The sequence below is a fragment of the Mauremys reevesii genome, linkage group 4, assembly GCF_016161935.1.
Source record: "Mauremys reevesii isolate NIE-2019 linkage group 4, ASM1616193v1, whole genome shotgun sequence".
NCBI lineage: Eukaryota > Metazoa > Chordata > Testudines > Geoemydidae > Mauremys > Mauremys reevesii.
Window position 1 is genome coordinate 75,234,724 of NC_052626.1, and position 14,119 is coordinate 75,248,842.

Genomic DNA, 14,119 nt, shown 5'->3' on the forward strand with positions numbered 1-14,119 from the left:
GCTCCTGGAAGCGGCCAGCACCATATCCCTGAGGCATGTCCCCTGGAGGGGGAGGAGCAGGGGCAGAGGGCTCTGCGCACTGCCCTCGCCTGACGGCACTGCCCCCCCCACCAGCTCCCATTGGCCGGGAACGGGGAACCGCGGCCAATGGGCGCTTCGGGGGAGGTACCCACAGGCGAGGGCAGTGCGCGGAGCCCTCTGCCCCTCCCTCCCCCAGGAGCCACAGGGATGTGGTGCCAGCTGCTTCTGGGAGCGGCGCGGGGCCAGGGCAGGCAGGGACCTCTTCCCTGAGCCCCCTCGTACATCCCACACCTCTCCTACACCCCAACCCCTTGACCTGAGCCTCTTCCTGCACACCACAGCCCCTCCCATACCCAACCCCCTGCCCCAGCCCTACATTCATGGCCCTGCATGCAATTTCCCCACCTAGATGTGGCCCTTGGGCCAAAAAATTTGCCCACCCCTGACCTATACTGTAGACATTCTGTAACTCCTGGATGTGAAGATAATACATCCTGCTTTGTCTCTGAGGATATCAAACTAAGGGCAAAGAAAAATGCTTTATACCGAGAGAACAGTTTACCAGCTACATTACAGTTTATCACCATCTCACAGAATGCAGCTCAAACAGGCTCTTTCAAAAACTAAAGAATCTTGTGTAACCAGAAAGTTACCCTCAGAAGCTGTCTGATGTAACAGTTTGGATTACATTTTTTTCAAGTTCTTTGATTGTGGGGGAAGAATCATAGAATATCAGGGTTGGAAGAGACCTCAGGAGGTTATCTAGTCCAACCCTCTGTGGCAGGACCAATCCCCAACTAAATCATTGGAAGGTGCTGGCTTGACAGCTCTGAAGAGCCTGGCAGCAGCACGGTGAGCACTCTCTATACTGTCCTGCCAAAGCGCCTTATTTCTAACCAGAACATCCTCCTAGCATAATGGAGCTGTCTACTCTTCATGACCCTCTGCATCCTTTGCTCATTTTGTTGGCAGTTCCTGCTGAGAAGCTATCAGACCTAGTTGTGATGATGTTCTTTTATACGAACACAAAAAGCTGGACTGAGATAGCCAAGCTCATTTAAACACAGGGCACCAGATTGCTATATTATATATTTTAAAATCACAATGGACCTGAGGCTGTAGGGGAACTAGTGATCCAGAAGTGAAAGGCTCCATAGTACTAGTTACCTAAGTCATTCAATCCCTTCTGTTGGAGTTTCTCTCTCTCTCTCTCTCTCTCTCACAGACAGACAGACACACAAACAAACAGACACACACACAAAAGTGGTCTATATATGAATACACTCTTATTTACCCCCAGCTGAGAGTCAGGGCAAGTGCTTGGTTCTAACTGTCAACACATGTCATATTACAGTGGCTTGAGGAGAAACACATCTTCTGGGGCTGAAGGAATTAGTTTTCTCTGCACCTCATTCAGGGAAGAATATAAAACATCTTAATTATCTCATGTTTCTGTCTCCCTGGGAACAGAGAGAGGAAACAAGAAGCAGCATAAAAGATGACACGATGGTACCTTACAAAAAGAGCCAAGCGCTTATTCATTTGAAATGAATTATAAAATACGAGGCAAGGGGCAGCGGCAGAAGCAAGCCCTGCATCCTCCACCCATACCTCAATATAGGGAAACGGGATATACAATACAAAGCAGAGATTCCAAAGAGGCCTGGGTAGCAGGCTTTACAAAGTGATTTCCTCACTATACAGAAAATATATTATTTGCAGGAAGTCAAATACCAAGCAGTTAGGGCTCCGGTGTCAGTTCCTGCTCAGATAAGGCCCATGGAGGAACAGGAGTCCCTACTGTTTCCCCACCAGTTTGCTGAACACGTCATAGATCTCTGGCTTCTCCTGTGCAAACTGCTCTGCTGTGTTCTTCTGCAGCCAGTCAGATGAGCGCATCTGCTGCTGCAGGAGGCCAATGAGGTCACCGAGGTTAGAGCCACCAGTAGAACCAGGCTCCTGGTGATGGGACACAAAGATGACCTCATCTGTACTGTCTGCTTTGCCGTCCTGGTCTGACTGGCAGGGCTGGTCCTTGTCCTCAGACAGAATCTCGCGCTCCCTCTCTTCCAGGACTCTACGGATCCGCTGCATGCCTGGGGTGGTGTGAGAGAAAAAAACCCCACAAGGGTTACAACAAAAGCACAAGAATCCCCAAACCCTTGTCAAATCCAAATGGACTTGGGGTAGGGAAGTGAAGAAAAATGGAGGAGGCTAGGGATAGAGGGTAATTTGAGAAGGGAATGAGGTGGCCAGAGTGCAGGCAAGATTGGGTGATGGAAAGGGGAAGGAAATGCTACACACCTAACTGTAGTCGGTGGGTTTTGTCAGCAAAAATTATACGGAACCACCCCGGCTCACTGCACTCAAAGGCTTTGCCACAGGACAGCAGAACCTTATTATCCAGGAATCGCCTCCAGAGCAGCATCTCCTCCTCAAATGTTCCTGTCCTAAGGTACTGGGAGCAGAAGGGTAAGGCGTTAGTAACATGCAGGTCACTCCACTGAGAAGCCTCAGTGCTCAAGATCAGTAGTAATGGAATTGGGACCCAGCAGCCACAGAGCTCTAAGGAGAAGGTTTTCACATGGAAGATGGAGAAGTTTGGGTACCCAACTCTCTTTAGCCACAGGGAGGAGCTGCAGGACATGGGAGCCTTGAATTGATGGGGGGAGAAAAGTGGCAGCCCCCACCAAGGAAAAAAGATGAGTAAACTATAACGGCCTGGGGAGATTTTTTCTGTCTCCCAGCTGCTGCAAATGGGTCAAGCTGTGATCCCCATGGGACCTGGGGAGACTGGTGAGTAGCTAGGATCTCTGAGGAATTGAAGCAATTATGGTTCCTAAGAAGAGGGGTTGGGGCAAAGATGGTGAAAAGAGACAGAATGCAGTTAGAAAAGATCCCAAGCAAGAAGAAAAATGTGTATACAAACTAAAGGGACCCATGAACCATGCTTACAAAAATATCCTGCACCTCTTCCTTCCAGCTCATCAGAATGATTAATTAGGATTCAGCAATATGTTTGTACAACTACATCCAACTCTCCTCCAGAATCCATTGTGCCAAATGTTTGCCTAGCCAGAGGAACAGCCTCCTCTCCTGGGACCACTGACCTTTCGAAAATCGATCCAAACAAAGAAGCCGGCATTGCGATTGAGGAAGGGAACCCCAAGGGTCTTCAACTCATCTGTCACATAGGTATGGGCAGCTTTCAGACGGGCATGGTTGGCCCGCAGATATACTTGATTGATCCAGTCTAGCCAGGAGGAGAAGAAACTTCACAAATTGACCAATAATTCAGTTCCAAAAAGATTTCCTCCATGATAATTTATGATATATGGAGTGGAATTATAAAGCCTCTATCCATCTTTCACTCTATCCCCTTCTTTTTTCATCCTCAGATTCTCCTCCACTGCAGTACGCTAGAACACAAACACTATTCAAGAGCTTAGTGCCTGTCTTGAATTCTATCCTCCTTTATCTAATCTCCTGGTGGAAGTTTCCCTAGACCTCAGATGTCTGTTGTGAAGCCGCTGCAATTTGTTAGTGTGGAATCCAAGACAGAGCTAGAAATCTGTTTCACAACTCCCAGAAGCTCATACCCCCTTTTAATTCTCCTCAGCAGACTTTTCAAAATGGGGACCTCTGTTGTCCAAGTAACTGCCTCCAAGCTGTTCCTTCAACCCTGCTCACCCTGAGTGCACCTTCTCTTTCTATGACAATCCTATATAATTGTCAACCACATCTAACGTGCAGCCCCAGGATTATGGAAGGTTGTCATTTTAGCTGCTTTAGCTAGAGACCCTTTGGGAATGTAGGGGACAGATCCTCTGAGCTCCTAGGATAATAGAGAAAGGCAGATGACTATGTGAGAAACCACTCTCTCTCACTCACCTCTGTCTCGGAGCAGCTGTGCCACTTTGTATTGGACAGGTCCACAAACTCCATGGAAGTAACACAAGGAGGCCACTGCATTGGCAACATCTTGGTTCTCTGTATACAAAGTGCCAAAACGAATCCCAGAGACAGCAAAATCCTGCAGGAAACACACACACACTGATTACCCTACTGCAAAGGAATGCAGGATCCCATCACCACTATCTTATTCTTTCCAACACAGGGTCAAGGCCTCATGGGATATCAGGCTGATTGCATAGCTGAGTTAGACCTGGCATGATTGCACTCACCTTGCTAATTCCCCACATCACATGGGTCCTCTGTGGATCAGGCAATCTGCATGTAGAAGGATGCACACAAGGCAATTAGTGTCATAGGTGCTGAAGCTTTTGGATCACCAGTGCAACATTCCAGAAGCAAAGAGGCAACATTTCACAAGGACAGACAACACGCCAGGGGACATGAGTGAAGCAGTATAAGGCTAAATGGAACCTACCTTTAAAGGGACACTAGGAACTAATTTTATACAAAAGTTGGGTCTATCTTAGGTATTTATAAGGCATACATTACTATATTATCTAAGAGTGACACTCTAGTTGCAAATTATAAGCCAGACTGTTAGAGCTGCACATACAAAAGTGCACTCAATTCTAAAAGAATCAGGCCCCTGCCAATATGTTTTATAAAAACTAAAATGACTTTTTTCATCAATTGTTTTTAAAATGTCAATGAAAACATGAGATTTTGGGGGGCAGTTTTAAATTTTCCCTTGCAATGTTGTGAATCCAAATTCAGGAACAGTGGGCTAGCACCCGAAAGTGAAACTGATTAGAACCAGAAAATAAAACGGACCAATCCAGTTTCACTGTCCCAAATGAGTGGTGCACAGATAAGAAAAACAGATTCATTGGGAAAAAGTAAAAGTAAATTTAAAAGTTCTCTATTCAGCAATCAAATGGGTTATTAGTAACACAAGCAAGGAATATTTTTAAGTATGAGCTTTGTAACTGCTGTGTCCCTTTAAAGCATTAACTAATAAAACCCATTCCCAGACAAGTAGTAAGATCTCAATGCAGCTGCTTCTGCATTAAACAAAAGTAAAGAATGAAAAAGACTACAATCCTTACATGCGCCATTAGAACCAGGGGAAGGGAACAGCAGTGTTTGGCAAAGAAAAAGAAAGATAATGATCAGCAGGAAATGAAACCTCCTTTTCAAGTTTTTAGAAACGTTGCAAACAATGGACTAATGAACACATTCAAACACATTCAAAAGTGTATCAACCTGCAAAGTACACTGGAAAGAAAGAAACTATGAAGCAATCAACATGAGGCAGAGTTTACTGGGGCATGAGTCAAATCCCAGTCACAAACCACCAACATGACAACATGTTGCACAGTTGCTAACGGGTAGCCAAGGAAGCAGTGCAGACTTTACCTGTCCATGCCAAGAACGCTATGGAACGTGGCTGATTCGTCAAAAACCGACAGCATGTAGATCTCATCTACTATTACATGCAATTCATGCCTGGAAGGGAGAAAATGGAGATTGTGAGAGAATACTACTCTCATAGTCTGAGGGCTGCTTCATGTAGGCAGAAAACCAGATTGAGGTCCATCAAACTCATTTCTTGTCACTCATCACAACCATGACACAGAAAGAGTTTGCAGTCATTGCTAATTCAGGCTTATTAACTCTCTCATTTAATATCCCACTTGAGTAAACTCTATCACCATCTACAAAGGATGGACAGAAATTTAAAGGGGAGTGGGGTAGTACGTGAGAAGGCTGGAATCCCACAACTGTCTGTCTTCTAATGTGCACACATGAAACAGCTGTGGAAAATGAACCCCATATCCCATGAAAGGAGCATAGCAGAGCTGCTGTATCTCACCATATCCCCATGAATATGCAGCAGACATAGCAAATTAGTGTCTTGTATAGCGCACTAGAACTCCAATAAACTCCAATATCATATCATATCATATGGCAAGTGCTTGGCCAATCCAAGGGTGGAGAAATGACTGCATGGTCCACCATCTTATCTCCCCATTCTCTAGTCTTAAGCTCTTTGCTGTGTTGGACCAGAATAAGTTATTTTCATGGCAGAGAGGAAAGTTAGAGACAGAAAGACACAGACACACTGACAGGTTCATCAGACTCAGAAAGCCATCTCTGACCTGAGTCTCCTCAGACCCTTAAACTGCCACACCTTTTAGCAAACTCCAGGTAGTCCCGTAATTCTGACAGGGAGTAGATGTCCCCTAAAGGATTTTGGGGGTTCAGGAGAATTAAGGCTTTCACACCAACACCCTATAAAACAAAAACACAATATAATGTTAAAAGAACAATACCTGTGGGGTAAATCTTCAGCCCCCTTTTCTAAAACCACAAGACTCACCAAATAATTCACACCTTCACCATGCACCACAATGGCATCGCACCCAGTGCCCAGAGCTATAGGAGAAATTCAACTATGGGATATTTTAGCAGGAGGATGAAGAGATTCTTGAAGCTATCTGGTTCATAAAGTACTTTGGGGCCTGAAGCCTGGTTTTAAGCACCACTGACATCTGGTATACTAATTCCTGACAAAGACTCTCTTACATTTCCCCCATTGTGAAGAGGAGCTGAATAGATGCTGCAGCTGTGCCACTGTAGCACTTCTGTGTATACACTACCTGCACCAACCGGAGGGATTCTTTCATCAGGGTAGGTAAACTACCTCCCTGAGAGGTGGTAACTAGGTCATTGGAAGAATTCTTTCTTCAGCCTAGTGCAGTTTACACTGGGGGGTAGGTTGGCTTAACTATGCCGCTGAGGGGTGTGGATTTTTCATACCCCTGAACAATGTAGTTAAACCAACTTAATTTTCTAGTGTAGACCAGGCCTTAGATGGGAAGAATAAGAGTTGTGATGGCATCAATGAGTGGAGTGGGGAAGTCAGAACTCCAGCAGCAAACTGCTCACATCCCAGAACATGCTTTGGAATGGGAGACCCCAGAGTGGATAAAAATTGATTATTAAAAAAATAATAATAAAACAAATCAGATGTTTTAAATTTAAATTACCGGTAAATTAAATTTGAAATTGACAACCTACATTAATGCCTAAACCTCTTATAATCTATTAAAATAATTTAAATAAAATAAAAATTATAATATTAAGAAGTATGTATCTGCTTTCAAGTTTTAAAGAAAATCAGATCACTGAACCTTTGAAAGTCACTGGCTAAGCAACTGGAACCAGAGTGTGTTGACATGCTAAACCAGCTTTTGACAGCCATAGCCTGTTCCGCAAGTAGAGAGAGAATATTTTCCTCATTTCAGTTTATTCAACTAGTTCAGTTCAATGATTAATTAATTCAAAGTTAAGAACCTAACTGGGAGTTGAAAAAGCAGGAAAGCTCATTTTCCCTCTTCCAATCTATGAAAAAAATTAGGTGTGAGAAGATGAGATCTGCTAGTTCTAAAATCTTGAAGAACATGGTGACCAGAAACAACTGAATTCATTATCTACAGATAATACTTCATTTGTTTAATAATTAGTTTTAAATGCATACATGTTTTGATAAAAAAATTTCCATATGTATCCTGTACATTTAAGGTCATTTTATTTATTTTTAAAAAGCTGTTTTTGTGCATTTCCATCCAAACAAAGCTTGACGCAAATCAAAAGTAAAAAAATTAATCATCATATAGTAAAAAGTAAAATGATATAATCGCTTAAATAAAATTGCATAGATACAATGTATTCTCCCGTTAGCAAAAAGAAGCACCACATTTAGTGCAAAGGCTATTAGTTTCAAATCAACATTTTTTAATGGTTCCCAACCAATGAGAATCAACCTTTCTTTAGGAAAATAACTAAAAAGTGCCATGGCAAAACACGATTAAGATTGAGGATTTAAATCATGATTAAAATTGGTGATTTAAAAATCAATCTATCCTGGGAGATCACAGAGCAGATGACATTCCAATGATGCAGAAGTATGTGTGAGGAGGTTCTACACCTGTATTAGAACTCGCAGTTAAAATCTGCCCAACGCTTCATCCTTCTAGATCTGCACCCCCACTTGCAAACATCACCAATGGGCCCAACAAGGCCAGGTTCAGCCACACTCACCTCTGACCGGGCATCCTGTAGGGCCTTCTCTAGCTTGTCCACTGTGAGCTGGAAGGGCCGAGTGCTTGTTCCAGTGATCTGAAAGGCACCCACAAGATAAAAGCAAACAATGTTACTACAGATCTTCCATCAACCATTTCTGCACTAAAGTATTTCCCAAACCACAAAAGCCCAGTAACAACACAGATTCCCTCTTCCTCACACTATGGAGGGAACAAGGAAATAAATAAAATAAAGGTGACACCGATACTGAATCTGCCATACATACAGATATTGCCTGGTTATCTTTGGACAGACAGGACAATGCAAAGTTCCCATATGTTGCCCCATCCCTGGGATCACCTTGAGGAGGAGAGTTCAGTTGATACTTTTTCTATTCTTGGTTTTGCTTTGTAAAAAATGTCAGGTTTGCAAATTTCCAAAATTCCATTAATGTTTGTTTAATGGGAATGGAATGCTGGACAGAAAGGGTCATGGGCTAGTGATCACATCATAAGACTGGAAGCCAGTCAGGGAATCTCAAATTCTAATCCTGGTTTGCACACTGAATCTTGCTGTGGCTTGGTACGTCACTAAAACTCTATGTGCCTCAGTTTCTTCAGCTGTAAAATGGTGGTGCTACAGGTAAGCTACAACTAAGAGGTGTTGTGAGGACTGTTTGAAAATCTCTCTGAAGCCAGAAAGCACCATGGCAGTGTTACTGTGCCTTCCAGCAATACCAATTCTTTCTACCTGCAAAGATTTGTTCCCCCACCCCAATTCTTACCTTGCTGTCTAAATAAGCATAGACCAGCTTGACGTTACCATACAGGAACAGACTCTGGGTGATACCACCATAAAAGGGGGTAGCAATCAGAACAGCTTCTAAAAATCAAGCAAACAAAGCCAGTTATCCATTAAACCAGTGTTTCCCAAACTTGGGATGCCGCTTGTGTAGGGAAAGCCCCTGGCAGGCCAGGCCGATTTGTTTACCTGCCTCGTCCGCAGGTCCAGCCGATCGCAGCTCCCACTGGCCGTGGTTCGCTGCTCCGGACCAATGAGAGCTGCTGGAAGCGACGCGGGCCGTTGCTTTCAGCAGCTCCCATTGGCTTGGAGCCGTGATCGGCTGGACCTGCGGACGGGACAGGTAAACAAACTGGCCCGGCCTGCCAGGGACTTTTCCTACACAAGCGGCATTCCAAGTTTCGGAAACACTGCACTAAACTCACAATCTTTTCTTCCTTACTAGGGCACTCCATCTGAGCTTGGGAGCTTTTGCTTATGGTTCCATTTTTGAGGTCCATGGGAACGTTTAAGAATTACATTTTGTCCGCTTTCCTTTAGCAATAATTTTGTGTTTTACTTTTAACTCCCAATTCCAGGTCTCAGCGCATCAAACAGTCACTCTTGAGAATCCACTCAACATGAGTGCAGTCCACATTTCTAGAGCTACATCCAGAGGTGCAACTACATTAAAATGGCAAAGAGCGCAGGGAGAGCCAAAAGTGAGTCTGCAGGAGTCCCACTGAGGAGGATATACATTTGATAGTAAAAAGTTCAGGGAGGCATCCTCCTCACTTGTGGTTGCACTGAAAAAATACGGCATTTGGCAGAAACTCCACAGTAAGTCACAGCCACTCCGCAGTTAAACCCCAACATATGGTACTTGTAGTGTGACTACCATGTTGCCACCAAACAAAAAAAGTATATTTTCAAAAATTGGAAAATAACCCCACTTACCCCGTGGATCACAGAGAACTGTAGCTAATGCAGAAAACAGAGAGCCACAACCATTCAACACAATCACCTATAGAAGAGACAATGGGAGCAGATGTTAATTCTGTTCATTGGAATGCACTATCACAAAAATAATTCCTGACAATAACACTGGAATCTGCTCTCTCCTCAATCCTTTAGCAGAGCAAAACTACTCTTGACTCAGTTATGAATCCAGCTTCAGGTGAATCAGCAGACCAGTGCAAGGGGGCCCTGGGACTGGAATGACTGAGGTGCACTGGCATAGTAGGGCCCAAGACTGGCGCAAAAGGTGTTACTACAAAGCATGACTGAGGGCCACTTCCAGGTTGGTGTGGGAGGCAAGAGTGAAAGAACAAAGGAAGTTACATGGTAGGACTGAAATACATTAGCTGAGCTGAATGTGAAGAATGTCTGGAAAAGTTGCACATCACCTTCCTGACACTACTAGTGATCAATCCTTCCCATTTACATGATAAAAGATTCAGACAGCTCACACTTAAACATTAGTAAAAGAAGATAGAAAAACCTGTTTCACAGTGCATGGCAATATGTTAGAAGACACATCAGTGAAAAGCAATTACCCACGTTTTCTGCCTTGAGAGGTGCAGGGGCCTTGCAATAATAAGTCAAAAATCGAGCCACTTCCTCCCGTAAACTGAGAAAGACACAAAAGCAAAGATTGATTCAGTTTATTCTCCAAGAGGCTGGGCTCTCCACAGGTCCTCATCACAAAGAAATAAAGCCAGGGCACGAGAGACTAATGTGTACAGCTAGGAAAAAATAAACAAAGAGGAAAACACATATCCCGGGCCACTTATTCCATACTATGGAGGTGGCTTGCATACACGGCAAGTCATGGAAATTATTTATAACTCCCACATATTTCTGAAGGATTTAATTTGTCAAGACATAGAACATAGGAAGGACTAATGGTCCAGCAACGTCCACTACAATTGTATAGAAAAGTGGGCACATCCACCTACTAGACATGCACAATACTTTTTTTTTTTTAAAGCAAACTGGAACCCACTCATATATTTTGGAATTGGATGAAAAAACTGGGAGATCACTTAGGGATCTGGGAGGAAGAGGAGAAGGATTTAATAGCCTAGAGAAGCTTTATCCAACCAATCCAGCAGAGCTGTTTGTACTTATGCATTCTGAACAACCTCAAGGTGGCCTTTTCCCACCGATGCATGAGGAGAACATCCGCATGCTATTTACAAAGGGAAACTTCTTGGAGATTTGGAAACTTCTACTTACAACATATGTCCTTTCCAATCAGGATATTGCAGCAGTGGAGGCTCCATGAGGTTCATATCACTCTGCGTCAGCTGTCAGCAACAAGAAGGAGACAGGTACAACCATTAAAATCAGAAACACAAACAAATATATGGACAGTACTCACATGTACATACACACACGCCTCACTGACTTCAGCGGCCTTATGAGGGGTTTTAGAAACTATTTGGCCATCAAAATTATGCAGCAATGCTTCCTTGCTCAGAGATCTGCAAAAAGGAAGCACAAAGGCTAATACAAAATGAACACCATGGAAAAGAGATCTCTGTGGATCACTTTTTGAACAAAGCAGCCCTTAGGGCCCTGATGAGGGCCTGACCCAAGTTCTGAGGATAGTAGCTTTCAACTAACTGGGAATTAAGGCCATGTTATGAGGGCTTTCTATACAGGTCCAGAGAGCCTCGGTATGGCCATGAATGGCAGATGAGTGGTTATTTTCTTCTCCTAATATGAATGGATTAAGTCTACCTTTCAGCTATGCCTCAGTTTCAAATAGCTGTGTCTCCTCTACACCTATAATTTTGCCAGGACACGGTAAAGGGTAACAAGAGTTTTCAAGAGGCCTAAGAAAGATGAAGTTAACCTCTTGAAAGTGCTCCTTTGGGTCTTCCTTATGAGGAAGGCACGCCTTTGGGTTTCAAAGGGAGTTTCACCTGAGTTGGGGGGCTAGATCAGTTGCCTTTAACAATTTTTTTCCAGATTACACTTAAAAAAGTAAGCATACTGTTTTCATTTAATCATTTTCAAAGCTATAACTAGCAGAGTTTCAAGCAGTCCAGTCCAAACAAGTCACAAAGGGAAGCAGAGCTGTGATAAGAGGGGGTGTATTTTATATGAATGGAAACAAATCAACAAACATTTACATACAGTGCATTCTCATAGATTTTCATAAAAGGAGCCCAGATTTAAGGGTGGGGACCAAAGAGGAACAAATGCAAAGGAGTAGGAGGGAAAACAACATGCAGATGTTAAATCTTATAAAGTAATTTAAAAAAAAAATCTGGGTTGGGGTTCTGATGCCTTGAGCTGGGGCTCTGATGGGTTTAATGGGATTGCCTTTCATCACCTGTAGAATAATAACTTTGGGTGGTATAATCTTTTACAGCTGGATATGTATCCTGAAGTCTGTGTAACACACAAGCGAGCCTCATTTGCTTTCTCTCCTAAACTCAGCTGGCACAGCACTGCATCAGCAGGCTTGGCCCAAATGACAACACAATGGGAAGTAAAGGAGTCCTTTAGGATGATGCCACAGAGGATGACGGAACTAACTGGGTCAATTGGCAGGGAACAATATCGGAGACCTCATCTCTGGGCTGTCAAGTCCACAGAACATCACTGGACTTAGGGGTAATGAATTACAGTTACTGTTTTCACTTACAAAATATAGGCATTGGCTTCCAAGTTAGTGGCAAGATTAACATCTCATAACCTCCAGTAGCATACTGTTCTGTGAGTCAGTGCAGTAGCACTGGAATGTGGCAGTTCATAAGTTGGAAGAAACATCTTTTCTCAGCTCTGAGCCTGTTCCAGTATGCCTGAGAACAAGCTCATCTGACGGCTGCTGATACGCAGGAGCAAATAACCCACTATCATAACAAGGCTAATCAAGATACAGTTGTCCCTTCTCTGACATGTTAACTGCAGACATTATACTACGGGTATGTCTACACTACCCATCGGATTGGCGGGCAGCGATCAATCCAGTGGGGACTGATTTATCACGTCAAGTCTAACCACGATATATTGACCCCCGAGTGCTCTCCCGTTGACTCCTGTACTCCAGCGCCGCGAGAGTCGCAGGCAGAGTTGATGGGAGAGCAGCGGCAGTTGACTCACCATGGTGAAGACACCACGTTAAGTCAATCTAAGTACGTCGACTTCAGCTACGTTAGTCACGTAGCTGAAGTTGCGTAACTTAGATCGACTCTCCCCCTCGGTGTAGACCAGGGCTAAGTCTCAGGAGAAGAGGTAAAGGGGGAAAGGAAGGAACAACCTAGACATTCTAAAAGGCACCTTGCAGGCTTCTGCACACAGCTATTAGGCAGCAGTTCTGCCTTACCTGTTCTGTTAGCTGGAAGGCCGAGTGTTGGGGTAGTGTCCCCCCAAGTCAGTGGCATGGCAGGCAGAAATAAAACAAGGAACATTTTGAGGGCTGGCAGTGATGGAGTGGGAGTGAAACAACTTAACCAACTACAGTAGAGACTTGCTGTGCCATAAACTCAGTATCCCACCCTTCCTCACCTCTAGGTAGGACAAACTGCTGTCTCCCCACATAACAGCCTGAATCTGGGTACATGGCTTAATGAGAAACAAGAGTTTCTTTCAGCCCAAGCAGTCTCTAGTTTGAGTTATACTGTCTGTACTGCGCCTTTCCCTGGTGTAACTAAGCAAGACCACCAATTAGTGGTTCACCTAGTTTATTGGTAATACCCTCACTGGTGCCAAATCCTCTCAAGCTTTGAGATAGTTCAGAACTGGATCAGAACTGTACAGCTTGATAACAGGCCAAATCAAACCTCCTCTGTCCCCAGATCTGTGAGACTTGGGCTCATCTCTATGTGAATTGAAGAGCCGTCAGCAGAAAAGCAAATGTACTTTACTTTCATTTGGTTGTGTGTGCCAGGCAGTGCCCCAAAGGCAAGGCCTCAAGTGGATGATTAGAAGACACCACCATTTCCAATCTATCTCTGAGAAGATAACTTAAAGAAATGCACAACCCAAAATGAAATAGGGAAAATGGACCAGCCAATGGCCTTCTGCATCAGTGCCAGCATGGAAGAGGGGAAGAGACATGACAGCTAAAAGGTAAGCGCTCTGGGAAATTATTGCTCTGTGAGGGATCTGAGCAACAGTTGCAATCCAAGCACATCATCAGTAGTAAGTAGGAATTAAGTGGAGTATTCTATATTTCTTCTGGGGATGTGACTTACCCGCTTGGACATTAGATCAAAGCAGAGTTTATTCTCACTGGTACCAAAATTAATTATCCCCTGGAGAAAGAAAGAAATCATTGTTTAGGGAGACAAACTACCACTAG

The 14,119-nt window shown here is 43.9% G+C and overlaps 1 protein-coding gene across 4 annotated transcripts in view; it reads right to left on the reverse strand.

The window, feature by feature from the left end:
• Positions 1–1,287: 1,287 nt before the first annotated feature.
• Positions 1,288–14,119, reverse strand: part of ACCS (1-aminocyclopropane-1-carboxylate synthase homolog (inactive)) — a 46,357-nt gene continuing 33,525 nt past the window's right edge. For all 4 annotated transcript variants that reach the window (XM_039538476.1, XM_039538475.1, XM_039538474.1 and 1 more), the window contains 13 exons: positions 14,013–14,072; positions 11,041–11,111; positions 10,363–10,432; positions 9,760–9,826; positions 8,807–8,904; positions 8,041–8,118; positions 6,128–6,228; positions 5,353–5,442; positions 4,206–4,251; positions 3,913–4,054; positions 3,132–3,274; positions 2,326–2,479; positions 1,288–2,117 (listed from right to left, as the gene is read on the reverse strand). In XM_039538476.1, coding sequence (XP_039394410.1) covers positions 1,819–2,117; positions 2,326–2,479; positions 3,132–3,274; positions 3,913–4,054; positions 4,206–4,251; positions 5,353–5,442; positions 6,128–6,228; positions 8,041–8,118; positions 8,807–8,904; positions 9,760–9,826; positions 10,363–10,432; positions 11,041–11,111; positions 14,013–14,072 — 1,419 coding nt within the window. In that variant the 3' untranslated portion in view covers positions 1,288–1,818. The remainder of the gene's footprint in view (positions 2,118–2,325; positions 2,480–3,131; positions 3,275–3,912; positions 4,055–4,205; positions 4,252–5,352; positions 5,443–6,127; positions 6,229–8,040; positions 8,119–8,806; positions 8,905–9,759; positions 9,827–10,362; positions 10,433–11,040; positions 11,112–14,012; positions 14,073–14,119) is intronic.